We start from the raw sequence: 26,118 nt of genomic DNA, 5'->3' as shown, positions 1-26,118 counted from the left end.
CATAAGACATCTGTGTTTGTGGTACCATGTTAATAGAGCTAATCGCATTTCGTTTATCTCCCGACGACTCCGCCTCTCCGCTTCATCACCTTTACTCCCACCTCTTAACACTCTCAGTCCGACAATCTAAGCCGGGCTACTTCACTTTATCAAGCTTTGCAATTTAGTGCTTGTTAAAGGCTAATAATGGAGGCTACTGCCGCTGCTACTATTCCTCAGCGTCCTAAGATGCAGGACCCTACGGGTGCGGTACAGGTGAAGGTATCGTACGCAGGCGTAACTCGCCGATTCAAGTTACACATTTCCAACTTTAAGAAGGATCAGCTACCCGGACTAGTAAGTTGCTTTAGCTTTTGGTTTTTGGCTTTTATGTCTTTTACATGATTCTGACTTGTCTGGTGTAGCTCAAGTCGCTGCTCGATATCCCGGCCGATAGGGAGATTGCCGTGTCACGCTACTCAACTGCGGGCCATGGTATCGTGGCGCTAGAATCTTCACAGGCGTATCATCGGTGCAGACATTCGATTTATGCTAAGTCGAAGGCTAAGCTTTTTGTAAGAGATGGTATGTATTTTATTTGTGTCTTAAATTTTACAATGAATGCTGACTGTTGTGTGGCAAGTTGTTCAAGGTCAAACTGCTGCTCATGCTGATGCTAACGCTGATGCTAACGCTGATGCTAACGCTGATGCTGCTGTTGATGCTAATGCTGATGCTAATGCTGATGTCGATGCCGATGTTAATGCTGATGCTGATGCTGATGCTGATGCTGATGCTGATGCCGAAGCTGATGCTGATGCTGATGCTGATGCTGATGCTGAAGTTGATGGCTCTGTGCCAGCTGTGAACTATGTGGCTATTGAGAATCTAGCTAGGTCGCAGATGACTGACGACATTCGTGAGTTGGTTAAAAATGAAGTGTCTGCAGTCACCGAGCGCCTTAAGTCTGAGCTAAAGCTGGAGCTTTCGCGGTCTTTCAAGGTGCCTTATGCCACGCCGGTCTCGTCACTAGCTGAACCGATCCAGTCGTGCAGTGTTCGTTGTGATGTTTGCAGTCGGCCGATCGCTGATATGACCTATTACCATTGCCGCATTTGCCGTAACAACGACTATGATATCTGCTCTAGCTGTGTGAAGAGCGGCTATCACTGTCTCGATGATCTCCATTATCTCGAGGCAATTGAGGCGCCTGCCGCTCCGACAAATGCTGCGTCTACCCCTTCTTCTGCGTCCCCGCTCGTAGCCCGACAAAGGAAGTATAAGCCGACTACTATTAGTCAAGGCGGTTGCCCATATATTAAATCTGGTGGATCAACTGCAGGGACTAACGCTCAATTTCATCATGCCTATTGCGACGGCTGCGATGCGATGATCGCTGGTACACGAAACAAATGTGTCAACTGTCCTGATTTTGACTATTGCAGCAAATGCTTTCAGAATGTAGATGAGACACATCCTGGTCACAGTTTTGTTATTCTTACGCAGCCATCAATGTTCAAGCGTGCGAGCGACAAGACGAAGAAGGCGATGCACTTTGGAGTTTTGTGTGATGGTGCCGCATGCGCTGAAACACATCAGTGCATTGTGGGTGTACGATATAAGTGTACGGTGTGCGAGGATTTTGATTTGTGTGAGAACTGTGAGGCGCTACCCAAGAGCCACAACGAGACGCATCCGTTGATTAAGCTTCGTAATCCGGTCAGAGGCATTACTGTGACGGTCTTGGATGATGCACCGAGCAAAGTTGACGTGAGCTCAGAGATGGGTGAGGTTAAGACTGAGGGAGTTGTGGATAATGCTACGGAGACAGAGGACTTGATCAATTTGAGCAATGAGAATATTGCGGAGAAACAGAAGCTCAGTGCTACTGTTGTTGATCAGGCTGTGGCAGGTGGATCCGTTTACAGACCGGGGCAGGTATTTTTCCAGTCGTGGTCGATGAAGAACACTGGAGAAATGCCATGGCCTGCTGGTGTTACTGTTGAGTATGTGAGCGGAAACAGAATGTCCAGCGATGGTGCAAACTCGACTAGTGTGTCGATTATACCGTTTGAGGTTGAAGTAGGCGAGACGGCAAGATTTGCTGCCATGTTGAAGACGCCGGCTGTAAACGGCTCTCATGCTTCATGTTGGCGGATGGTCACCACTGAAGGAGAACGCTTTGGTGATGAGCTTTGGTGCGAGGTAAAGGTTGAGGCTGCTGCTGTCGTGGAAGAGAGGCAGCTTGCGGTAGCGGAGGACGAGATGAGTAAGAGCAAGTACTCTGATGCGTCTGATGTGATGTTTCCGGTGCTGAATGTGCAGTCCAGCGTGGGTAGCTCGTTGATTGCGCGTGCAGACGACGAAACTGCAGTGACTGAGGTGACTGTTTCCACAGAGGCCGGTGAGGAAGAAGAGGAAGAAGAGGAAGAGGAGATGGAGAGTGCCGTGAGTGAGGAAGAATTAGGAGAGTTCAGTGAGGATGATTTTGAGTTGATTGACGACTCTGAGGGATCTGCCTTTTAATTTTCGAATGATACTGTTTTTGTTTTGTCTTGAGTTTCCGACAGGTAATAGTTTATAGGAGCAAGCGGTGTTTCGATTGTTTTTAGTTTTCTTATAAATACGTACTTGAGTGTGTTTCAAGTTTGAAAATCTTGTGGAGAAATAGGCGTGAATATCATTGTGCGGTTTTAAAGTGACAGCTTAGTTTAGGAAATGCGCGATATTGAGATTGCTTTAGTGCTCAAGTGCGGTATATGTGATATACTGCCATTGTAGAGCAGTAGAGAGTAAAAGAGTAATCAAAATGAGAGGTTTTTTGGATATGCATATAAAATACATGTATATATGTTTTATGTATTTGTACTGGAGTAAGATGGGGATTTTATAAGAGAGTGGGAGAGAAAAAAAAACTGACGATTGATGCGCTATTATTTCATTTTACAGTAGGCGCGAAATGCCTCACTTGTCAGAATAGGAGATGATCAGATATTTAAATGGCAGCAACTGCACTTGCATTCTGTCGCGATATCAGACTATAATTTTTAACTAGAATGCTCGTTAAAGAGACACAAAGCTCAAAAGCAAACTCTGAAAAGTCCGCTTATCTTCTTCCTCTACACAATTCCAAGAGGCTTCTTTCTTCTCTCACAAATGCTGTCTCGGAAATAATAATACACTGTGACCTCTGCAAACAGCGCATTGCCAGCCATTCAGCATACTCTCACTGTGACACCTGCTCATACGACCTCTGCTGGCGGTGCCGAATACAAGGCTTCGCCTGTCTCAATGACTCTCACATGGTATGTCATGTGCAACGGAATAGCATCTACAATGCGCCGCTTTTCATACGGCTGGGGCCGTGTCGGATGGTGCGCTGCGATGGATGCTGGCAGTTAATTAGGTCTGACGCATGGCGGCGGTGTATGGCTGGATGCTGTCAGGCGTTGGATCTGTGTGAGAAGTGTTTTGGGAGCTATGAAGGGCATGCGCCGGAAGAAGCACTGGAAAAGTTCGTGCGGTTCGACGGCGTGCGCGATGCCGCTGACGAACACCACTGCGGAGTGCTGTGTCGCGGTCCACGATGTGAATCTCTAAATATCTGTCTTCTGGGGCGTAGAAGAAAATGTTTGGTATGCCCTGACTACAGTTTGTGCGGAAACTGTGCAAATATGTCGGCCGAGGAACTCGGTCATGATATTACGCACGAGTTTGCGGATGCTAAGCCATCTGTGTTTGGAAACGCGCGGACAATTGGATTCGGTGTAGCTTTATTAATCTACTGGAGCGTGTTTATATATTATGTTATAATGCCGTGAAATACTGCTTGTATTAATAAGAGGTCGTGTGTTTGGTTATATATTTGAGAGCATGGAAGTGTACGAATATAAATCGCAGTAGCACGTGATCTGCGAATTAAAATAAGCGCAAAGCCTTTAGTTCACAACGAACTTTGTCGGAGAAGCTTGTCTGGAATATACAATTCCTTATCTTTGTATGTATGCTCTCTGTTATGCACTTGCAGCACGAGTCAGTGCTTGGCTACGCCTCGATGAGCGCCGAGCCTTGATGGATCCTCGCTCTTCGGGATCCTGCTCCGATATAGGGCTTCGCCAGATAATGCCCCCCCTCGGATAATGCCTCGCCTTGTTCTTAGACGCCCGTCAAAGTAGACACGTGCCTGTATCGCGTTTCATCACTCGCATCTCTACTTTTTCTTCGTCAAATACCCTTCTTTGTCTGCTTTGTGCTCAGTTCGCTATAATATCTCTTCTTTCTGCCTTGCTCTTCCCTTCATCTTCATGCCCTTATTCTTTTTCATATCTCAGCACAATGACGCAGCAGCCTGTTCTTGAAGACACCCATTCTGACTCTGAAGTCGTGCTCACTCCAAAGCCCTCTCATACCCAGCGCATTGCCTCCTACCTAAGCATCATCTGTGCCGGCGCCGCCCTCATCAGCGATGGATACCAAAATAATCTCATGTGTGTCGCTATTCTTTTTTTTCTCCTTTTATTTCCAGTTCTAACTCGCACTCTTGCTTCAAGGACAATGACAAACGTGCTCTTTGGCGAGGAATATCCCAAAGAGTACACTTCCACCATGTCTACCCGTGTCTCTAATGCCCTTCTGATCGGCGAAATTATCGGCCAGATTGTTATCGGTCTCGCGTGCGACTACCTCGGTCGCAAAACAGCTATCGTCACCACTACTCTGCTCATTGTCATCGGCGGAATCCTTGCAGCCGCCGCTCATGGTACCACGACCACCGGCATGTTCTGGATGCTCGTCGTCTGTCGCGGTGTTGTCGGCTTTGGAACCGGTGGTGAGTACCCTGCCTCCTCAACCTCCGCCTCAGAAGCGGCCAACGAAGCCACGCTCAAACACCGTGGTCCAATCTTCATCATGGTCACAAACTTTCCTTTGTCCTTTGGTGGTCCTCTATCTATCTCTGTCTTTTTAATCGTGCTTTCTGCTGCTGGCACTGATCATCTGTCAACTGTCTGGCGTGTCTGCTTTGGTATTGGCTGCTTACTTCCGCTTTCTGTTTTCTACTTCCGTTGGAAAATGGCAACCTCGTATCTGTACAAAAAGGGTGCTATCAGAGCTCGTGTACCATATTTACTTGTTATTAAGTATTACTGGCGTTCATTAATTGGCACTTGCGGTGCGTGGTTTCTCTATGACTTTGTGACTTTTCCAAATGGTGTCTTCTCTGCAACTATTATCTCCTCTGTAGTCACTAGTTCAGCTAATAATCTGAAGCGTACAGCTGAGTGGCAACTGCTTCTCGGCGCTATTGCTCTTCCGGGTGTTTTTGTCGGTGCCTTTCTTTGTAATGTTCTTGGTCGTCGCAACACAATGATGCTAGGCTTTTCTGGATATCTCATCTTTGGTCTTACGATTGGTTGCTCGTACGATAAAATCACAAAAATTATTCCTCTGTTTGTTGTCTTTTACGGTCTCATGCAGTCTTTTGGTAACCTTGGTCCTGGAAACATGCTCGGTTTACTCTCGTCGGAGTCATACGCCACCGCAGTCCGAGGAACTTGCTACGGTCTATCTGCTGCCGTGGGAAAAGCTGGCGCAGCTATTGGTACTCAGTGCTTCAAACCCATAGAGAACAACCTGGGTAAGAAATGGACATTTATCATTGCGGCGATTTGTGGTGTTGTGGGTATTGCAGTCACGTACTTTTTTGTCCCGCATATTACCGGCGAAGATCTTCGGATTGAAGATGTCAAATTCGAAGAGTATTTGCGAAGCAACGGATGGGCTGGTACTATAGGCGAACCTGAATCGGCTGCGGCTGTTCGTGGGAGCGTTGGATCTGATGAGTATGTTGAGAAGGATGCGGGCACTATTTACGGTAATGATTTGAAAAAAGGGAGTAATTTGATCTAGTTTAGATACTAGTTGGTAACGAACATGGTTTTTTTTTTTTTTTTTGGTAATTTTATTAAAATTTATGAGACGGCTATCAGCGGTTTAATTGCGCTTCTCACAAATATGATGTATTTACTTTTGGTAATTTAGTTCTTTACCCAACACTCAATAAGTACCAAACCTGTAGGAGGGAAAATTACTGTTCATCGTGTATTCAGAAGAGAGCTCGATGTTTATCTAGGGAAGTAGTCTCTAAGAGAATTCTTGCGCCGCACCTCTCCATGTCCGCAAGCTTAATAGATTAACTCTGAAATATAAATTACATGAAAAGTTCAGCAGTAGCCACAGTATTGACAGCGCGCTTACCCATGTCTGATCCTTATCGCAGAGCTTTACCTCCGCCTCGACGCGATACTCACGTTTCATCTCCCCGCGACGAGCTCAATTACGATGATCGCGAATCAAATCGTCATTATTCACAGCGTCGCTCGAGATCGCAATCACGATCACGATCGAGATCAAGATCTCCTTCATCAAGATATCATCGTCGACAAAAATCCTACTCTAGCGCGTCAGAAGAAGACGAGTATACGGACGGTGGCGATCGGCGCGGTGGGTATCGTCGTGGTAGACGTGGTGCGTCGCCAGGATCGTATAGACGGCGAGACGAAGTTCCTGCGCCTCCATCGACAGATGTAGTTGTGCGTGGTCTTCCGCTCGATCTTGATCAGGAAGATGTATGCTGTTTTATTAAACGCGATGGAAAGAGCTGAGGAGCTGACTTTTGTTATTTTTAGCTGCTCGAGGCTGTTAAAGGATATGGTGGAAAAGCTGTACGAGCAACAGTCATTCGTGACCGAAGTACAAGTAAGTACTTTTCATTGCCACATTGCGCTATTTACAAGTGAGCATTGCATAACAATTCTGTTGTAGGACAAAGTAAAGGTTTTGGATTTGTCCGATTCGCGGATGTACAGGACGCTCGCTCATTTATTGATGCACATTTCCCGTCTGTGGATATACAGGGAACCACTGTTAAGATCAACTTCTCCAAACCCGCACCAGGAGAGCAAGATGGCTGGGTTTGCAAATTGGTATGTTTGTTTTGGATATGGTTACTGTGATATTAGTACTGTTGGCTAATCATGTTACAGTGTAATGAAGCAAACTATCCACGACGAAAGGAATGCCACAAGTGTAATGCGCCGCGGAAAGGTCTGTCTTGTTCTCGTCAATGTTTTTATCTACACAGTCTTATAATTTAAATCTAGACGCCGTGGGTGGAACGGTACCTATATCCGCTGTCGCCACGGTTCGTCACGGCGCGAACGCATCCAAAGCACCAATACATAATGACGGCGCAGGCGACATATCAGATACCCCTTCTCAGTTCCTAATACTCCGCAACCTCCCTCTTCACGTCTCCGAAATTGATCTTGCGAAAGCCTTCTCCACGTTGGAAAAATTTCAATTTCCAAAACGATATCGCCGGATCTTACTTGCTCGTGAACGCGCTTCTGGGATCTCGAGTGGATTTGCGTTCATCGAATTTGCGTCAGCTGCGGATTGTAAAGCTGCATTTCAGCACTTGAGTCGCGCATTTTCGAAAGACAATAATTCCGTCACACTTTTCGACAAGCAGGTTCAATTCAATTTTATTCATCCTGGTGTTTTTGTGCCGATATACGCAGCTAGTAATCAACAAAATCAGGCGTCGGCTGAGAAGTTCTCGTTTTTGGCGGCAAATGGGAGTACGCGTATGTCATACTGGGATGAGAATGTGTACGTTGGCGTATACGTTTCGCCCGAGTCGCAAAGCGATGATGTTTCGGCGTTTTTGACGAATTTAGGTAGTGAGATACTACCACCTACGTCTGTCGATCCCTCGACAACCATCTCCGAAAATGCGAAGCAGATCAAAAAGAAGAGAAGCGAGGCGGTGGTAAGTGCTAAGAAAATGACTCCGCGATTACTCCAAGTATGGCAGAGCAAGCAGCAGGAACTTCACGGGTCAAATACGACGACAAATCGTGAGTCTGAACACAATACAGCATGGCAAGAATCATTCGCGGATCCAAGTCGACCAGTGTGTCTCTTATGTCGTCGCAAATTTACAGCATTCGACCAAGTCAATAAGCATGAGCGATTGTCATTATTGCATAGCCATATGTTGACTATGACAGAAAAATGCGAGATTGCGAGGAGGAAATTGGAGAAGGCAAAGGAGTCGATGGGAAACCCGACAACTAGTTCAGCGTACAGAGACCGCGCTCGTGAGCGCCGTGTCGCTCAAAATCAGCCTGCCTCTGCGACATCCACGAAACAAGCCGACAATCAAGTTACACTACCCACCGACACCGCACCTCCCACCGCTACCACCACCACTACGACCACCACTACCACCACAGCAACTGCAAATGCAGTAGAAGTAGAGGGCGACGACGATGATGACGACATGTTTGCGGTAAGCAAAGGTAGCAAAATGCTTTCTAGCATGGGCTGGAAATCAGGCTCTGCTCTAGGCGCTACCGGATCTGGAATATCTCAAGCTATAAAACCAGAAATGTATGCTCAGGGCGTAGGTTTAGGTGCTGAAAACGCTAAACTAGATATCGAGAAAGAGGCAAGGCCCGGCGGAAGTGGGGAATCGTTTGCTGAAAAAGTTCGAGAAGTTGCAAGAGAACGATTTGAGAAGGCTCAGTAGCCCTTTTTCTGAAAAAATAGAAATGAGGAATAGATTTGGGCACCATCGAAGAGGCAAATCCATTTCGTAAGTCTGACTAAATGCAGTTTTATACAATTATGAAGCGTATCTACTTCGAGCAGCGAGCAGAGCAATTTAAAGATGATTTATGATTGATTTATACAATTAAAATGATTCATAAACAAAAGCCGGCAACCTATTTGAACAAAACATACAAAACACATTACTTTTTCAAGCTCTGTATAATCCTCCAACAAGACGTCTACAAAAACACTTTTCAAGACTTTTTTTATGCTTACTCGAGATCCTTCTTGAGAGTACCCATGAATGCACTCTTCTCCGCCGGGGTCTGGAAACGACCCTTACCGAACTTGGAAGCAGTGTCGATCCACTTAAGCTGGACCTTCTCAAGAGCCTTGCGCGAAGTGTGGACGCGGAGCGACTTTCGCAGAGTGATAACACGCTTCTTAACACCGGGGATAGAGCCCTTGATGATGAGGAAGTCGTTCTTGATCTCACCATAACGGACGAAGCCACCCATGGGGGTGATAGTCTTGTCAGTACGGTCGAACTCAGTCGATCCGTTACCCTTGTCATCGGCCTTACCAACACGGTAGATCTTGTGGTTAACCGATGTACGGTGGTGGTATCCGTCCTGACCGGCACGAGCGACAGTCCATTGGACGTGGGCCGGATGCCAGGCACCGATACAAGCAACCTTTCGGAGACCACGGTGGGTCTTACGGGGAAGCTTCTTGGTACCCCATCTGGCGGTGACACCCTCGAAACCGTGTCCCTTGGTGACAGCAATGGCATCAATGACTTCATCCTGCTCAAAGACAGAGGCAACCTCAATCTCCTTCTCGAAGTGCTCCTTGGCCCACTCGACCTTGTCAGAAATGGAACCTCCATTGACCTGAACCTCTAGGAGGTGAGCCTTCTTCTGGGAAAGAGGAGTCTTGCGGATCTGGGTGTGGGCAAGCACACGAACGACGGTAGCGTACTTCTTAATGCGCTCAAGCTCGCGCGAGACAGAGACACCATCATCAGCGTACTTCTTGGCATACTTGGTGAAAGCTTTCTTCTTGCTGTGGTACCAGTTCTTGTAGAATCGTCTCTTGAGCTCCTCGGACAAGTGCTCAGCCCAGACAGTGGTGAGAGTTCGTAGACCACGAGGAGTCTCGACGTATCCAACAACGCCAACAACAACCATAGGGGGAGTGTCGACAACGGTGACAGCTTCGACAATCTCACGCTTGTTCATCTTGGAACCAGGACGGTCAAGGTCCCGGACAACGGTGGTCATACCAGCCTAGTAATTTTTTCCGTTAGCGATTTGTCCATAGCATGAAGTTCTGCCACTGATTCTCCGCCAAATCTCTTTGCAAACAAAAAGACCCGCGCTCTCTTTCTCTCTCAGACAGTCATAAAGCACAAGCAATTGCATACCTTGTATCCGAGAAAAGCGGTGAGGTGGACTGGCTTAGTCTTGTCGTCGGTAGGGAAAGACTTGCACTTTCCGCGGTGACGAGCAGCCCGCTTTCTGGGTAGGAAACCAAGCGAACCGTGTCTAGGTTCTTCGTACTTTCTGTGTGACATTTCTGGTTGAGTTGTTGAGGCTGCTTTGCTGAAAAAAGCGAAGTTGCTGAGTGAACTCGATGTTGCTGAAGACTGGGAAGCACTTGTGAGTGAGTCGAGTTACGATCTCGATGTCCCACTCAGACTCTGCCTCTCTGCGCTTAAGGACTTGTGACTGTGACTGCTTTTAGCCCTATACTATATAACCCTACATTATGAGCCGCACATTAGCTTCAGCCACATGTTTACAAATTTAAGGTTTAAATCAATTATCAGCCACTTTTGTCGCATCTCCACTGCGGACGAAACCTTTGTGTGCTCGACGCCAGCTCACGACAGTTCTCTGACATTGTATTTCGGCGCAAGTTTAGCAGCAATGATATATATCTGTCTCGGATCAGTGCTTTGACTTGGTTTCATGCAAGCAATATGTTTCTCTCGTCAGAAGAGACAACCGCATCAGCTTCTCAAGCTGAACCTAGTACAGCGGTCGCTACTCGGCGTCTGCGTCGTGATGATGATAATTCAAAATTGGCTAGGCGTGACGACCAGTATACGCGTTCGGGAGGAAAGTCAATTGAGTGGTATCATGTCGGCACAGTATGCTTTTGTTTGTGACCAACTTCTGTATAATTATTGATCTGTTTATAGCGTGCAGACAGAACGGTCGATCCAGCTTCGCAAGCACTTGCGCTGTCTTCATCCATCAATAGCTCGTCGCAGCCGTCAAAACTATCGCCTTCTCTGCCTAGTCTGGCTAGATGTAATGTTATTGAAATTGACGAGTCTCCGGTGAGAATTATGACTTCTTCTTCGCAGCTTCAAAGATCGTCTCCTTTCCGTATAAGCAAACCGTATGCTCACTTGGTTATTTTTACTGAAAAGATCTAATCGTTTGTTTTTGCAGAGGCAGGTATCAGCGACAAAGTAACTCAGATGACTCTATTGACTTGCCCGATGATATCTATTCCACGATTTTTTCTCAAAAGACAGATTCTGAGCCCGACACATTGCCAGCCGACTACCCTCTACCACTGAAAGGCGCTTCTTACACCGCAACACGAATCAAAACTCAGGCCAACGTAGTTTACGATCTAGTTGACGACGATGATGATATTGTTATAACCTCGATATCTGGCATATCAAACACAAATAATGGCACTAAAGCAACGCGTTCAGTTTCGGCACCATCAAAATCGAACCAGCTCTCTGAGGAACTTGATCAGGAGTCAAAGCTGGATAATAGTCTTCCCGAAATGCAAGATGTATTAGAGAAGGTCAAATCTTTCAAAGACGCATTTACCAAGGTCAGCTCGAATTATACTAGCACAGGCAGTACAACCAACAAAAGCAAGCCACTTACAACTCTGCCTACATCTAATTTTTGTCCCAACATCCCTTTATCATCTCCGCTTATATCATCCTCAGCTCCAGCACCTCCACCGCTTTTTTTGCCGTCGCACATTTCTTCGTCTTCTCAGGTTGCTTCATCCCCTCCATCTCGCTCTCCTATTTTCTCGAACACTTTGTCAACAAACCGACCTAATACTGCATGGCGAGCGGCTTCGTCAGATGATATCCTTTTAACCTCTCCTAGCGATACACTTTGGCGCTGTTCAGAAAATGAACGACCTATACAGTCTAACGCTTCACGGAAACAAGAAAATTCTCCTAGTTTACGTGGAGTGCCTAGCACTTCCAACTTGAGAACGCGATCAACGACCGCTACGTCTTCTGCTACAGAAAAATTTCTATATATGCCTACATCTAATTTTGCGACACGGTATGCGCAAGCGATGACCATAGACGCTATCGTCACGTCCTCGTCTTCTCCTGTTGCACGACGAAGTCAAAGTCAAAATAACAGCAGCGATCCTGTGGAGCCCAATGTTATAAATTCCAGATGTGGAGATCGATACAAGGCACTCTTTGACCGTCTTGAGAATTTTGATGTGGAAAAAATTTTAGCCTCACATAATACCAAAAAACGAGGAAAAGATAATACAGAGAATCAATTTTCGGCTCCTGCAAAAAAACCAAAGGCCACACGTGCGTTAAGTGAAACAGCGGTATGTTTCCCTTGCTTTGCATCGGTTGCTAGAAGTTATATATCTAACATTAATTATGCAGGCCGCAAAGAAGCGCGAAACCGAAGTCCGCCGAGAGCAGAAAGCTAAAGAAAAGGAGCAAGTAGCGCGCCAGAAAGCATTAGAGAAAGAATTTGCTGCTGTCAACGTGCTCAAACGCGATAAACGAACAACATGCGCCGAAATGATTGTTGATATCGACACTGAGTTTTCGCTAACCGACGCCGGCGAGCAATTAGTGCGAGTACTGAAAGAGCTGGGTACAGAGGTGTCCACAAACTGGCAGAGTCCGGCAGGAAATATGATTAAATGGCGACGAAAAGTCAAAGCTGAGTATAACGCTTCCTTGGATCAATTTGTTCCAATTTCTGAAGAAATTCGAAAAGAAAAATTTATCCTGATTGTTCTTACTGGTGTCGAATTTGTAAATATGGTACTAGAAGATGAATTGGCCGAGAAAATAGAGATGGTGCAATGTCTTTTTCCGGAAATGAAATTAATTTACATGATTGAGGGACTCTCATCGTTTCTACAAAAGATTCTAAAGGAAAATAGGCGGGAATTCGAGAAGTTGGCGCAGAATGCGTTGCTAGAAGCCGAAGGACAAACCGGGACAACTAAAAGTCGCGCAAGAAAAAGGAAGGAAAGCGATTTTTATTCCAGAATTTTTGCAAAATATAATGCCGCGGTTGACGACGAACGAGTGGAGGATGCATTAATCGCGTTACAGGTTCACTATAATTGTCTAGTATGTCATTCCGCATCGCCTGTTGATTCTGCTACTTGGATCTCGATTCTGACGCAAGACATCGGTACGATTCCGTATAAACGCGCAAGAACAAATATTCATGAAACAATATGTATGGAGGCCGGGCAAATCCAGGCCGGAAAATCGGTGGAAGATACATTTCGACGTACAATACGACAAGTAAAGTACGTGACTGATCCTCTTGCAGGTGGGATTGTACAGCGGCACGGTACTTTGAGTAAGATGATGGAATCGGTGCAGACTGCAGGGCATGATGCATTTTTAGATGTTGACAGGGCGTCGAGTGGACCAAGGATGCGGAGATTGGGCCAAAAACTTGCAGCGGATTTGCATTTCATTTTTTCTTGCACTGATCCTGAGGCTCTACTCAATCAGACATAAATTTTCATATAATGGAGTGATTCAAACCATTCACTGGTTTAGATAGATTAAGTAAAGAATCCTGAATGTAAAATATACACATAACCATACCCATTGAAGCAGGTCCTTCCTTTCTAACCAACAGACTCCATAGCTTAATTCAAGAAAAAAAATAACATCCTTACTCTAGTCCACGTCTTCATGCCATCTCAGGCGTCGCTGGACTCGCTTTCCCATTTGTAAGACTTTTCCGTACAGCCAATACCGAATCAACAATAACAGCATCAACTCCATAATTCATTTGCAATTTACAATATTCCGGTGAATTATTCATAGTACCGTAACTAAAACAGACCAATCCCGACTCTTTTACGACTCTGATCAGTCGCGGACTAGTGATAAGTGGTTGACATGCCGACACTATACCGAGCAAATTCCATCGCGAAGCAAATCTAATAGCTTCTTGTAGACTTGATGCGCGGATATCAGCCATTTTCTCTGTTCCGGCTTCAGTCAGGAAGAGAACGGGAATAGACGGCTGCTTAAGCGAGAGCATAACACACACATCCGGATGGAAGCTCGAAAAAATGATATCGCGACCTTTGGCGTGGTCGTAGACAATCTTGAGAACGGTATCAACCCATTCGTTCAACTCGATTGCCAAATCATCCATATTCTCAGCTTGGCTCTCATCCAGCATGGGATATTTGCACTCTATATTAAATCCGACATGCTTGGGTAGTGTTTTAAATACTTCTTCAAGAGTAGTAAACGGCGCCTGAATACTAATTCCGCGGGAGTTGCCTTTAAACCCCTTTTTTTTGAAATCCCGCGTAAATTTGAGTCGCTCAAAATATTCGCTATCAGTGTCATCCATCTCCAAAGATAATGACCTAGGTCGCCGACCAGCCGCCAAAGTAGATGTCGAAGATGAAGCAAAATCCTGACTCATTCCAAGTAACGAAAGCCGATCGTCAACTGTATTTGTAAAAATGTTTGAGTGATTAGAACTACGACTATCTGCTCGTCTAGGTGATGGATTTCTGCTTCGAACTCTCGGAGTCCGACGCTCTGATACTGCTAGAAATTGTTCAAGCGTAAGCGCATGCATCGGTACATCAATTCCCGTCTCTGCGACTAAAAAGTCATGATAAATAACTGGAACATGATCGCGCGTTAACTGCACGTCGAATTCAACATAACTAGCTCCTAAATTTGCTGCCGCAATAAAAGACTGCAAAGTATTCTCACCCAGCTGTAAACTTTTGTGTGATGTCGAGTTCTTGCCCAGACCACGATGCCCAATAACACGTGTAGTCGTCAGCGATTTCCAATATGTTGAAGATTTTGCTATGCTCATATTCGGATGCTCAAAGGGCTTGACTACCAAGAATTCAAAACTGACAGTGCCAAGAATATCCAACGTCGTGTTTTGTACGATAGGAACCGTGATAGTCTCATGCAGACTGCGCACAGATTGTCCGACAGAAGTCTTGATACTAGAAAGCATCGCTACTGCCCGTCCAAGAATCTGATTTCTGTTTCCCGCGTAAGTCGGAACGATATCAAAAAACAATCGTGTATTGCTTGGATCTGTCGTCTGAAAGACAATCGGTTCAGTGGACGGATTGTCCTGGATAGGTAGATCAATAACAGTCGGCTCGCCAATTGCATTCTGAGCAGAGATCACTAACGAAAGAGCAGTGTCCAGTTGCGTAGAATGTACACGCGACATGGGGACTCGATCAAGTTTCACAGGTGTAACATTTGTACGAGTATCAGTTGATCCAAGAGTAACAAGAATCATGGTGGTGTTACTCTTTAAATATTTGTGACCAAAACTCTTGATTGGCTCTCGTGATGGAGGCGGCATAAAGCTACTGCCTAAATTAGACGGTGACGAAGAAGTTTTGGACGAGACAGATGACGAACTTAGAGAAAGCAAACTATCGACTGAAGCAGAGGCAGCACTCGAAATATCGTTAGGTGTTGGAAATGGAGAAGGAGGAGGCTGGGTGGCCGGCAATTTCTTGACAATGTCCAAATGACCGCGCAAACAAGCATGCTCCATTGCCGTCCAACCCGATCCGTCAGTCTTTGACGCATCACTGCCGCTGGCAATCAGCAAGTCGACTACATCGGCATAACCGTAGACTACAGCAACAAACAGCGGGGTCCAGCCGTACGTGGTTTCGGCAATCTCTGTGTTTGCTTTGTGCTTCAGCAAAACTGTAGCGCTATTTATATGCCCGAATTTAGCAGCGCTGTAGAGTGGTGCTTCACCAAGTTGCTCATCGGCATAGTCAACATCAAGGCCGGCGTCAAGTAGTAAATCTAGTATTTCGGGGTAATCTGCCTTAGCTGCGATTGTGAGTAAATTGGAGGAGTTGCGAGGTGGTATGGGACTGGCGGCATCAAGCAAAACCTTGAGAGTCTTTGGATGTTTTCCAATCACCGCAAGATGGAACGGCGAAAGACCTTCGGCGTCAATCCACTCTGGAGCATCTAAACCAGTCGGGGCATCCCATAGATTCCATTTTTTCAAATACCCAACAATCACGGCGGCGATATGACGAGTACCATACTGTGAGGCGTAATGTAAGGGGCTCCGCTTGTATCCATCGCGAGCCGCCAATGCTGCGCGTTGCTCAAGACTAAGGTGATCTAAAATAAATCGAAGCATTGAGATTTCGTCGGTAGAATTGATACCATCGCTGCCATAAACTTGGGTTAACTGAGCAGTGGATACCGGGCTCTCGGCAGGTGTAATGTAAAAATCGCGCGAACGCTCTGGAATACCGTTGGGAACAGAATTACGCTGACGACCAAGAGCCACGACATGCCTATGGATAATATTTCGGCCACGGAAATCGGAAGGGTCAGATAAACTTTCAACACGTTGCAAAAGGTATTCAATGCAAGATGTAGCCTTGGAAGATACCGCTTTTTGCAAACCTGTAAGCATTATCTTTTGAAGTTGTTCATCGCTAATACCAGATTCAAAAAGCACATTCTTCAAAAAATTCAAGTCATCTGAGACGACCGCATTCTTGAGGTTTTCCGAAATAGGAGAAACGGTATTTTGTGCGTGGCCGTTAAAGTCGCGATGAAATGCGGTAGGAGACGATGATCGTGGAGATTCCTTGTCAATTTCCTCAGGGGCAAGGTCGGAAAGCCAATGATTAATTGTTTCCATATAGTCGTTTGCAGCGATTCCAGAAGCAAAGGGTAAAATCAAGACTTTTGAATCAAGGTATCGATCCTGTTCGTTGACGCCGGCACGTTTGTCAAGTTTTTTTAGGATTTTCACAAAGCCGCGCTTATTTACTTCAGCATACCACTAGAGTATTAAAATATCAGATTAGTGAAAGCAACTGGAAGAAGATCATGAGACGGGTAAAGACTGACTTGCAGCATGCGAAGTTGACTGCGCAATTCGAGAAGAGCACCGACAAGATCTTCTAAATCATCGCGGTCGTACTCGGACGGCTTGATGGTGAAGGGAGGGAACCTGTCACTGAGTACCTTGATACGCCGAGAACATTCAGCCAGGCGCTTATTATAAAAAGAGTCGACTGTTTCGAGATTGCGATCGAGCGAGTAGAAGAAGGCTGGCAAATGAGGTGAGTCAGCAAGGGACGACCCCTGAAAAAAGCCATGTGTTGAGTCTGTGGAGAAGCAGCAGCTAGCGGCTGGAAGGGAGTGGAGCAGACGAACAACACGATGGAAACGATAGAAGAGAAAAAATTGAAAGTATAGGGGCGGAACATACGAGTCAGGTATGCCTCGTTGACGGGCCCGTCGGGATCACCGTGGGCTACAGCACGATCTTTCGCGTTGCGGATATGCTTCTTGAGGGACTTGTAGTTGAGGTAGAAAGCACTAAGCAGGAAATATATGTTAGTAACTCTCGGCAAGAGGCGGGGAAAGAAGAAGTAAATACCTCCACTCGGGAACTTCGTTGCGGGGCAGACTAGATGACAGAAACAATCAGTAAACAGTAGCTAAGCAGGCCGGTTTCGGAGACCGAGGTAGACACACTTTTTACCAAACTTCATGGTTGAGTATCAGCGGTATTGGGCATGGAGAGAAGATCCAGCGTGAAAAGTCCAAGAAAGAGAAAGAGGAGAAAGAGAGAGGCGCAGAGGCCATGAAGTGTGGATGATAGTTGTTTGGGAGGAACTTCATTCGCCCACCGCCAATCCCAAAGCCGCGTGTCTGTTTGTCGTCGTTCAGGCTGAAGCCCGACCATAATCATAGATCGTGAGAGGTCCCCCCTTATCACACGAAGATATATTTGCTGATACGATAATTACAATTATACTTGCAAATCAGATACCACTATCACCAATAAACCATCCAAAATATACGAAAAACTACTACATAAACTTTCTACGTTGAACAATATAATGATTATAGGTAGTATTATTTTCTTCACGCTAAATACACAGCACTTGCATCTCATGAAGATGCAACTAGAGGGTTTCCAAAAACTAAAAACAAAGACATTTGAAAGCAGTACCCTGATGGCTCTGGTAAAAGGCAAGAGCCATATAAGAATCGATGCTGACTTTCTGTCCACATAGAAAAAAAGGAAAACGAACAGGCGCGGAAAGACCCTCAGCTTTATACCAGCTTTTTAGGGTTAGAGCACTGGCTTGAGAATGTAGGGTTGTCTGTGATTTGTGAGTGGTGTGATTTGTGATTGTTTAGCATCTCCGACGGTCCCCATCTAATCTCATTAATCGATACACAGCTATGCCGTAAGTCTACTCTCTTCATCACTCTTTAATATGGGCTGAGCTCATTCTGACTTGTTCATTACAGTACGTTGGATCCCCGATGACGAAACCCTCACGTCTGGAGCGAGTCTTGCACTGCGCAATGACTTCCATGACTGATCCTCTATCAATACGCAAGAGAACAGAAATCGGACGGGCAGATTCCCTTCGCCTTTTGCTGAAAGGCGTCGCTGTAGTGCATGTCTTAAAATTGTCTAGCGATGAATTGTGCAACAAAAGCCAAATTTGACGGTATGCAGCATCTTCTTTCAAGACGAGCGTTGCATCTGAGAATATTCAAAAGAGAGTTAAACCATATTCTGAAGACATTAGATATCCGCGACAGTCCGATCTGTTCGCTTGCTATACTGCTATTACATATTAAATTACAATAAAACATATCTATTTTATACACATTATTAAAATAATCCTGCGCCTTACTTCACAACATGCAAACGCTCAAGCATAGACTTAGCCACTGCATCCACTGCCCCGCGCGGTCTTAGCAGACTCGGTCCCGTAGCTTTGCTCTCTTGCACCTTGAACAGCTGAATCTTTGTTCCCCTCCACACCCCGCACCATGCTGTCCCAGCCGAGGCTCCCGTCGATCCCGTCACCGCAGCTACAATCCCTCCGGCTCCAGATCCGTCCTCTGACGCGATGAACTCATGCATCACGTAAATTGCTCCCCAGAGCACAGAATAATACCATCCTTTGGCTGCGACAGTCCACTCAAATGCAATCGGTTCGCGAAACGATCGCTGATAAGAGTCTGGCAATATGGATTCATCATCCAAATGCCGTAACGCACTAATTACATCTGAATCAGGTGGATACTCTCTTATTCCGCGCGTTGGCGAAGTCGCTGCACTCGACGACCCCGGTGCTTTGTGGATCGTGCTCAGTCGCGGAATGTATTCAGGGAGCACGTCTAATAAATGACAAATGATTTCAAGATGTAGTTTGGAATGCCAGCTATCGAACCAGTGCTGAGTAGGAGTGAAAATCCAGTCGGTATCAGACTGCTGCAGTCCACTGTTCGCATTCGAGAAAGTAGAAGCCGACGATCCTGCACCATCTGGTGAGTCCTTCCCCTTTCCTTTGTGATCCCGTACCGTCTCAGCAGCAGTCGTAGAATCGCCTCCAATCGACACCGCAACATCTCCTTTATGATCGCCGTCGCCTGCGGTAGTCGTCGCCGCCACCCTGCGATGCATCCTCACTTCCTCCAGACATCGCCCGAACGTCAACTCCTTTAATGCCTCAAACTTCTTGCGCGATCTAAAAATCGTGTACAGCAAATTAGCATTAGATTGATGATTATTGTTGACAATCATATCCGTCATCGCCTCCAACAATTTATCCACAAGCATATAGTTTGTACTATTGGCCACCAAAAAAGACGGTGCCGAAAGCGTAGAGAATAGCTGCATCAACCGACTACAGGTCAATCGACTAATATTCGACAGATGCGGCGCAAGATTCATCTGTGTATCAAGCAGCGAAGGATATAAAGCAGCAAGTTTACCATTACTACTGCTCATCAGACTATATGTCGTTATAAGTAAATAATCCGCATACGAAGCCGCCGGCTCCCATCCTGAAATCTGCATAGACGATGGTAATGCGTTGTGGGAGTCAAATTGTCTATTGAGACGAACGCTAAACACTGAATCGGCAGAAATTGTTTGCAGCACGTAAATACAAAGTCGCACTAGTCCTGTTCTTGATGCATCAAGACGATACGTATGAGCATAGTACAATAGCAACACCACAAAATCGTGAATTCTATCGGATGAAATTATATAATTCCGGAATCGCTAAATCTGGGTCAGTAACAATTAAAAAAAACCAAAAAAAGAGCAGTAAAATCAAAAACGCACGCTATTTTGTCGAACTAAACTCCAAAAGAGCATAACCAGCTCTGGCGCCCATTCAATTTGCCTTTGACCTCCAGGTAAATACGATGCAACTGACTGTATCGGTTGATTAAGCAGACGAGATAATCCATCTGCTAAGAACTGTAGATCTTGAATTCTATGCAGTCTGCCTAGATAATAGCGATACCAGTTTTTCAGATATTTTCGGGAAAAATCCTGAGCCGTTTTAATCGCTGATGTTTCAACTGCTTCCTCAATCTGAAGTCCGAGCGCGATGAGATCTTCGTCATCAGGAACAGTGTACGTGACTAAAACTAGAAGCAACTGCAAACAATAGGTAACCAATAGCTGCCTAGGATCTAAAGATCCAGCAGTATTGTAAGGCACTCTCCACCCTGGGTTGTACTTTATAGTCGTATTTAATAGCGAGCAAATTACACTCAGCACCACTCGCTTATCAGGATTGCATACCATGTATGAGGTGAATCGCACGCCCTTTGTTGGTAAAAGTCCAGGAGAATGATACATCGCCTCTGACAGAATCGTCAAGATTGTGCGTAAAGCTTCAATTTTATTGGCTTCAAGTTGGTGAGTAGTACCAACCGGAGTTGTGCTTCCTATTCCCGTTTCCCATATCGTATAGGCAATAGTCGAGTCTTTACCAGTGACAAGCGGCAGTGTAAATCCAGGTAAGAACAAAAAATCCGTCAATGTGTCAATCAACGCGGCACCCAACGGACGCTCTTCGGTTTCTTCTTGATCATTGGCATCCTCTCTTTTAACGGCGTTAGGGTTCCTCGCAATCTCAGGGAGCGGGTCGCCCATCCCCCAAAACAATTCATTCCGCCATTCTTCGATTTCTTGTTTCTCGTATATGAACGGTAAAACTCTCGTTATTATGCGCATACAATTCAATGTCTCGCGAGTGGCTTGTGCGGCTGTAATCGGCCGCTCCTCACTAGACTCAACATTTGGCCCTGTAGTCGCTGTTGCTGAGGGACTTGTTGTCGGTGAGGTAGTATTTGTCACTGGCGCATAATGCACTTGCGAGTTACCTAGTAGAAATATAAGGCGCGTGGTGACATTTATAATTAGTTGCTCAAGGTTATGGAGTGCCGAGTCGCGCGTTCTCCGGACTTCTGACACAGAAAACAGCGCGTATATGTCCTCTGCACTTTCGGGAGCTTTCCAAAACTGATAGACAAATGTCAGTCACTTACTAGCTGTCTATACATGCACTAAGAAAAACTAGCACAAAACATACCTGCTCCCATAGTGGATCAGAAGGGGGAATGTTTTGCTCTTCGAATAGTCTAAATACCGACTGCTTGAACGCTAATTTCGAGTTGCTGGAACCCATATAGATAACGTGGCGCAGCGCTTGATTGCTGCAGCAAGTATATCAAAAAAACAAGAGTACAAATAAAGAAATACCAGAGATATCTGGGACTATCGGAGATGGGTGAGATTTGCAGTGAAGTAAACTGATAGTTGTGGCCGCGACCAAATCCGTAACTGACGAGGCGGTGAGTAGAGTTTAAAGTTACGTCATTTGTTTGCCCTAGATTGCAGAGACAATTCGTGAGAGCGCTGAGAGGATTGGCAATGGTAATACACTTAATCTCTTGCTGGCGACGATATAGTCTGTTTAATGTCAATACTTGCAAATAATTTTTGCTAATTAATATGACTATCTTGCTAATTAACATGAATATCGACGTTTGCTGTCGAAATTCAAAGCTGAACTGAGAAGCCAGCTCTTCTCTTATATCAGCTTGCACAGCAGCGAGTCCGCCTATATGCCTGCCAATCTATATTCTCACTTTTCTTTGTGCTCGCAGTCTACTCCATGTAAGCTTTTTAAATACCCGGCCAAAAGAGTCGAGACTAGACCTGGCAAGAACTTGAGGGTCTGACTGCCGAAGTCCGTCGTCTGCAATCACGTGACTGAACTCAAGGCTGACATTTTCCTCTCTTAAGCCCGAGTAAACCAGTATATTACCTCTAACTTCCTCGTCGACTTTCTCCACTCTCTCATTGTCAGAGCATTTGCTTACTTATTCTCTTTACTCTAGTGAATTACTTTTTAGTGTCTACTTGTGACATCCTGAGTATTGACAGGTTGCTGAAAGCATCTCTCTGAGAATACTTTAACTCCGGTGACGACTTAGTCTGTTCGCTCGATCTTATCCGAAGAGCTATAATGAACAATCTCTCAAGCTCTATCTTTGCTGCAATGGCAATGGGCTCGCCCGCGTCTGTTGATTTTAAGACCACCAAAATGCCTCGATCAATAGGGCATAGAGGGTATTAGCCTATACGTACTACTTGGTGCTTTAGTATGCTGACAGTTGAATGGAAAGGTACTCAGCAAAGCACCCTGAAAATTCAATGGAGAGTTTAGTTGCTGCGATTGAAGCTGATGCGGATGGTATAGAAACTGGTGAGTACAGCTTCCAAATATTGACAGAGGGATGCTGCTAACTGAGGAAATGGATGTCCACCTGTCTGCTGACGGACATGTCGTGATCTCGCACGATCCTCACGCAAAGCGTGTATTCGGTTCCACTACACAACCAATTAAAGATAGAAACTACATTGGCGATCTAGAGCACCTTAGATCAGTTCAAGAACCGCATTCAAAGATGATACTATTAGAAGATGTGTTACAGCAATTCGTCTCGAATCCAAAATTTGAAGGAAAATGGATCTGTATTGATGTCAAGGCTGATAATGATGTCGCTGTGATTGAGGGAATCGCCAAGATAATGCTGGAACTTACATCTGATTTTTCATTTTGGAAAGAGCGGGTTGTTCTTGGGATTTGGTTGGTACGGTTTTCGTCTATTTTCGTTATGAACCACTCTCTAACGCATTTACGACAGGTCAAATTTCTTCCGTTGTGTAGAGAGCATGTACCCTTGGTACCATTGATCCACATCGGAGTTGACCCTCTTTACGCAGAGAACTTTATACACGAGCCATCCGTGATTGCTGTTAGTTTACTAGTTGCCTCTTTGTACTCAAACAAGGGCTACGGCTTAATCAAATCTCTTCGCAACTTAGGAAAGCTAATTTACGCATGGACTGTCAATGGTGCCGAGTTAATGAATCTTTGTATTGGCCTGGATATCGATGCAGTTTTGACTGATGACCCGGCAATGTTCGCACAGCTACGCTTAGATTCATTATCAAAAGTTGAAAAAAGTAATGATCGCCTACAAGATGCTGAGGGTTTATTGTCGTTTAAAACCAAGGCTAGATTATATGGATTTTGTGCCGTGGTGTCGGTACTTGGCCCCTTGTATCGTCGCCGATTTGAATAGATTCTGGTGTTTATTGATGGTAACGAGTTGCAAAAGCAATGAGTAATGAAATTCTTATGGCGTAAAAAGGTGACTATTTATAAATTTATTCCAATATTAGAATATATCTACAGTGCTTCTATTCGCGCTTTTTATTTCGATAAAAAAAGTAGCCTGGTTTCTATGAGTTGCCGTTTATAAATCTAATCTCCAATATTAGCTTCGTCGACTCGTGCCTGATACTCATGAAACTTGTTCACAGCTTCTTTACGCCGCTTTCTAGCATCAGGATTTTCATGAGTATCAATTTCGTCAAGTGCAAACAATCGTTGCAAAATAAGCCTATCTCAAAAGTCAGTAAAAATGGCTCGCTCAAAATACAGTAGCGTAAAAGAAACTCACTCTGAAAGCATACGATGTTTATCGCCTTTGTCATTTGGCGGCGATGCCACGAAATCATCAATCATAGGCACAAGCTCTTTATCCGCCGCATCCATAACCAGGTTTATTCGCTCAATTGGATCAGTTGGTTTCGGAGGCTTTGGTGCTTGCTGCCTAACCGGAACAGCATGTTGGGCAGAAGAAACTAAGCACATAAGACGCGATCCCGACATCAATTTATGGCTCGCTAGCGTATCTTTATCGTCTCGCAATTTTTTTCCCCCGGCAACCAGTACAACATCATGCTTAGGTACGCCGAGAAATCGCGCGGTGGTGGCCCGTACATCACCAACAGTAGCTATACCTTTTGAAATATCCCCCGGTTTTGAAAAATCAACGCGAAGAAACTGCTTCCCGTGCTTAACTAGAACGTGATCAGGTTTACTCAGATCATATGAAGATGTCGTTCGGCTCGAGTCGGAATCATCCAATCCAAAGAATTTGCGCATGGCGACAGCTCCTAGCGCAATACCAGAGAGCGTAACGACTACCGTGAAAACGAGCGCGAGAGGGGTGGCGTCCGAAAGAGCTTTAAGAGCAGTTTGGTACTCTCGGGAGAAATTATCAGCGAAAGGATACGAGAGTAGATGCTCACGCGCAGCAAGAAGAGTTGCACGACCAGAGTCTCTGTGCAGCGCGAGGGAGGCCAAGATCTGGCTGAGCTGAGCCTTGAGCACGGCGGCTTTCGCGGCGGCGAACGAGGCAGCAGACGACGCGGACGACAGAATGGGCAGAAAAACGGACGAGCAGAATGTGTTCGCCGGAGCAGAATAAACTAATAAAACTTGTCTTTAGATTACAATATTGACGGAGACAAGAAGAAGGGGTTCGGCATGTAAATTGACCTGGGAAGAGATGGGCAGTTGGAGCTTCGTGGAGTGAGTTAAGTGAATGTCTGTATGCAGGGAACCCGTCGCACGTGCTTCAAAGCCCTAGCCCAATCTTGCTTATTGAATATACTCCAGCTGAATTCTGAATATGACAAGAGAAGGATACAAGAGCTACTCACTGATGAAGTTGCTGTATATGTATAAGTACTATTGCACTGTAGAATTGTTCCGAGTGCTTTATTAGAAACGCGAGGGTTGAGTGGCGATGCATCTGTAATCTCTGCCAATTATGATATGGTAACTGAACGTCATTCTCTATCCGTAGTCTATGTCTCTACAAGTATTCTCTCTATATATAGAAGAGTAATGTTCGATTGTTTGCTGTTTTTTTAGCTTTGATATAGATATCAGCTGTGTGAAAAGTATCTGATTACTATTTCCAGCAGATGCAGTAGCTGCAAATATATGGCAAGATGCTAGCATACTTCGCAGTTCAATCAAAGGATCAATCAAAAGTAGATTCGTGACTTGGTATTTTTAATGCTAGAATGACAGCAACAATTTGGTAGTATCTGCTTAGTCGAAACTCGATGGGCCCTACTGATTTACCCTCGTCGAGAGCTTCGATATCTATTCGTTTACGACTTTGCCTAGAGTTTAATATTTACTTACATAATTGAAATATTTAATGATCAAATAATGCTTGAGAATAGTAATTTCATAAAGCTGACAGCTGTAATTGCTATCTGGATCCAAACAAGATAATCGAAAGGAAATCTATTCTAACGAAGCCGCATGAGCCGCATAAAATGTGGGAGATACGGGAATTGTATATCATAGTTGACTAAACAGGAGCTTGGTCTGAAATCATTTCCAGTTTATCTGGAACTAAACTAGAACCTTTAAACAAAATCTAATAAATTAGCGCGTAATTTTCTTTTAATTTTTACTATTACTAATTTGAGCGGATGGTGTAGCTAGTGGCAATTCAGTATATCAAAGATGAAGCACATATCTATTCATTTGTCTTGCACATATTGTATTGCTACTTTTTAATAACGATCAATCGAATTGCTAGAATTCGAGGAGTTTGGCATATCTGCCAACTAATTGGTTTGACAGCCACTGAAATGGCTCGCCTTACTAACTTTTGTACGTCAACGCAAGTCACTGCTCGTCATCTCATATCATTTATTTGTTTAGCGAATCGACGCCATTTAGTTTTTTTTCCAGTGAAAAAGCCATTAGGGTGCTTCAGTAAGTAGTGAAATATACTCGTTTAGAGATGGTGCTTGGCTTCCGTTTTGGCCGATATAGACGTCGTCCTGATTGCAGATAACTGAAGTTGCTTGGTTTCAATATCTTCTTCCATTTCTTTTTCCGCGAATGTAAAAACAATACGATATTAATTGCAATTAGGTTTTTCAATCAAATCCATAGTCTAAATTTCAGGGAAATTTCTATTTAGTTCTCTTGCCGCGTTCACGAATACTAGGGCACCAATAAATAAGATGC

At 45.0% G+C, this 26,118-nt stretch overlaps 10 protein-coding genes across 10 annotated transcripts; 6 read left to right on the top strand and 4 right to left on the bottom strand.

Moving 5' to 3' along the window:
* Nucleotides 1–51: 51 nt before the first annotated feature.
* On the top strand, nucleotides 52–2,930 carry V2V93DRAFT_370134 (uncharacterized protein). Its single transcript, XM_066910193.1, has 4 exons — nucleotides 52–336; nucleotides 405–564; nucleotides 623–652; nucleotides 719–2,930. The coding sequence occupies exons 1-4, from the start codon at nucleotides 187–189 to the stop codon at nucleotides 2,503–2,505; spliced, it is 2,127 nt and encodes a 708-aa protein (XP_066765843.1). The 5' UTR covers nucleotides 52–186; the 3' UTR covers nucleotides 2,506–2,930.
* V2V93DRAFT_250043 (uncharacterized protein) lies at nucleotides 2,922–4,057 on the top strand. Its single transcript, XM_066907110.1, has one exon. The coding sequence runs from the start codon at nucleotides 3,036–3,038 to the stop codon at nucleotides 3,798–3,800; it is 765 nt and encodes a 254-aa protein (XP_066765842.1). The 5' UTR covers nucleotides 2,922–3,035; the 3' UTR covers nucleotides 3,801–4,057.
* A 257-nt stretch (nucleotides 4,058–4,314) lies between these two features.
* Nucleotides 4,315–5,886, top strand: V2V93DRAFT_324603 (uncharacterized protein; the record flags this gene model as incomplete). The annotated part of the gene is made up of 2 exons (XM_066907477.1): nucleotides 4,315–4,466; nucleotides 4,530–5,886. 2 exons carry the CDS (start codon nucleotides 4,315–4,317, stop codon nucleotides 5,884–5,886), a joined length of 1,509 nt encoding a protein of 502 aa, XP_066765841.1.
* A 212-nt stretch (nucleotides 5,887–6,098) lies between these two features.
* On the top strand, nucleotides 6,099–8,792 carry V2V93DRAFT_370129 (uncharacterized protein). The gene is made up of 5 exons (XM_066910192.1): nucleotides 6,099–6,605; nucleotides 6,666–6,735; nucleotides 6,802–6,962; nucleotides 7,023–7,083; nucleotides 7,140–8,792. The coding sequence occupies exons 1-5, from the start codon at nucleotides 6,192–6,194 to the stop codon at nucleotides 8,570–8,572; spliced, it is 2,139 nt and encodes a 712-aa protein (XP_066765840.1). The 5' UTR covers nucleotides 6,099–6,191; the 3' UTR covers nucleotides 8,573–8,792.
* On the bottom strand, nucleotides 8,704–10,271 carry V2V93DRAFT_370126 (60S ribosomal protein uL3). Its single transcript, XM_066910191.1, has 2 exons — nucleotides 10,024–10,271; nucleotides 8,704–9,886 (listed from the first exon to the last, which is right to left on the bottom strand). Exons 1-2 carry the CDS (start codon nucleotides 10,169–10,171, stop codon nucleotides 8,868–8,870), a joined length of 1,167 nt encoding a protein of 388 aa, XP_066765839.1. The 5' UTR covers nucleotides 10,172–10,271; the 3' UTR covers nucleotides 8,704–8,867.
* Nucleotides 10,272–10,406: 135 nt separating this feature from the next.
* On the top strand, nucleotides 10,407–13,454 carry V2V93DRAFT_370125 (uncharacterized protein). Its single transcript, XM_066910190.1, has 4 exons — nucleotides 10,407–10,750; nucleotides 10,802–11,004; nucleotides 11,058–12,219; nucleotides 12,281–13,454. The coding sequence occupies exons 1-4, from the start codon at nucleotides 10,580–10,582 to the stop codon at nucleotides 13,385–13,387; spliced, it is 2,643 nt and encodes an 880-aa protein (XP_066765838.1). The 5' UTR covers nucleotides 10,407–10,579; the 3' UTR covers nucleotides 13,388–13,454.
* Nucleotides 13,133–17,668, bottom strand: V2V93DRAFT_370121 (GDPD-domain-containing protein). Its single transcript, XM_066910189.1, has 5 exons — nucleotides 17,408–17,668; nucleotides 17,310–17,339; nucleotides 17,139–17,248; nucleotides 16,775–16,977; nucleotides 13,133–16,706 (listed from the first exon to the last, which is right to left on the bottom strand). The coding sequence occupies exons 1-5, from the start codon at nucleotides 17,422–17,424 to the stop codon at nucleotides 13,566–13,568; spliced, it is 3,501 nt and encodes a 1,166-aa protein (XP_066765837.1). The 5' UTR covers nucleotides 17,425–17,668; the 3' UTR covers nucleotides 13,133–13,565.
* A 694-nt stretch (nucleotides 17,669–18,362) lies between these two features.
* Nucleotides 18,363–21,521, bottom strand: V2V93DRAFT_370116 (high-temperature-induced dauer-formation protein-domain-containing protein). Its single transcript, XM_066910188.1, has 3 exons — nucleotides 21,292–21,521; nucleotides 20,031–21,221; nucleotides 18,363–19,967 (listed from the first exon to the last, which is right to left on the bottom strand). Exons 1-3 carry the CDS (start codon nucleotides 21,385–21,387, stop codon nucleotides 18,585–18,587), a joined length of 2,670 nt encoding a protein of 889 aa, XP_066765836.1. The 5' UTR covers nucleotides 21,388–21,521; the 3' UTR covers nucleotides 18,363–18,584.
* An 861-nt stretch (nucleotides 21,522–22,382) lies between these two features.
* V2V93DRAFT_324477 (PLC-like phosphodiesterase) lies at nucleotides 22,383–23,353 on the top strand (the record flags this gene model as incomplete). The annotated part of the gene is made up of 3 exons (XM_066907469.1): nucleotides 22,383–22,470; nucleotides 22,500–22,858; nucleotides 22,913–23,353. The coding sequence occupies 3 exons, from the start codon at nucleotides 22,383–22,385 to the stop codon at nucleotides 23,351–23,353; spliced, it is 888 nt and encodes a 295-aa protein (XP_066765835.1).
* A 54-nt stretch (nucleotides 23,354–23,407) lies between these two features.
* V2V93DRAFT_370109 (uncharacterized protein) lies at nucleotides 23,408–24,637 on the bottom strand. Its single transcript, XM_066910187.1, has 2 exons — nucleotides 23,735–24,637; nucleotides 23,408–23,674 (listed from the first exon to the last, which is right to left on the bottom strand). The coding sequence occupies exons 1-2, from the start codon at nucleotides 24,220–24,222 to the stop codon at nucleotides 23,536–23,538; spliced, it is 627 nt and encodes a 208-aa protein (XP_066765834.1). The 5' UTR covers nucleotides 24,223–24,637; the 3' UTR covers nucleotides 23,408–23,535.
* Between the last annotated feature and the right edge of the window lie 1,481 nt (nucleotides 24,638–26,118).

The sequence above is a fragment of the Kockiozyma suomiensis genome (genome assembly GCF_038497685.1).
Source record: "Kockiozyma suomiensis strain NRRL Y-17356 unplaced genomic scaffold V2V93scaffold_7, whole genome shotgun sequence".
Taxonomy (NCBI): Eukaryota; Fungi; Ascomycota; class Lipomycetes; order Lipomycetales; family Lipomycetaceae; genus Kockiozyma; species Kockiozyma suomiensis.
The sequence above is the reverse complement of the archived record's forward strand: the minus strand, read 5'-3'. Positions and strand labels throughout refer to the sequence as shown.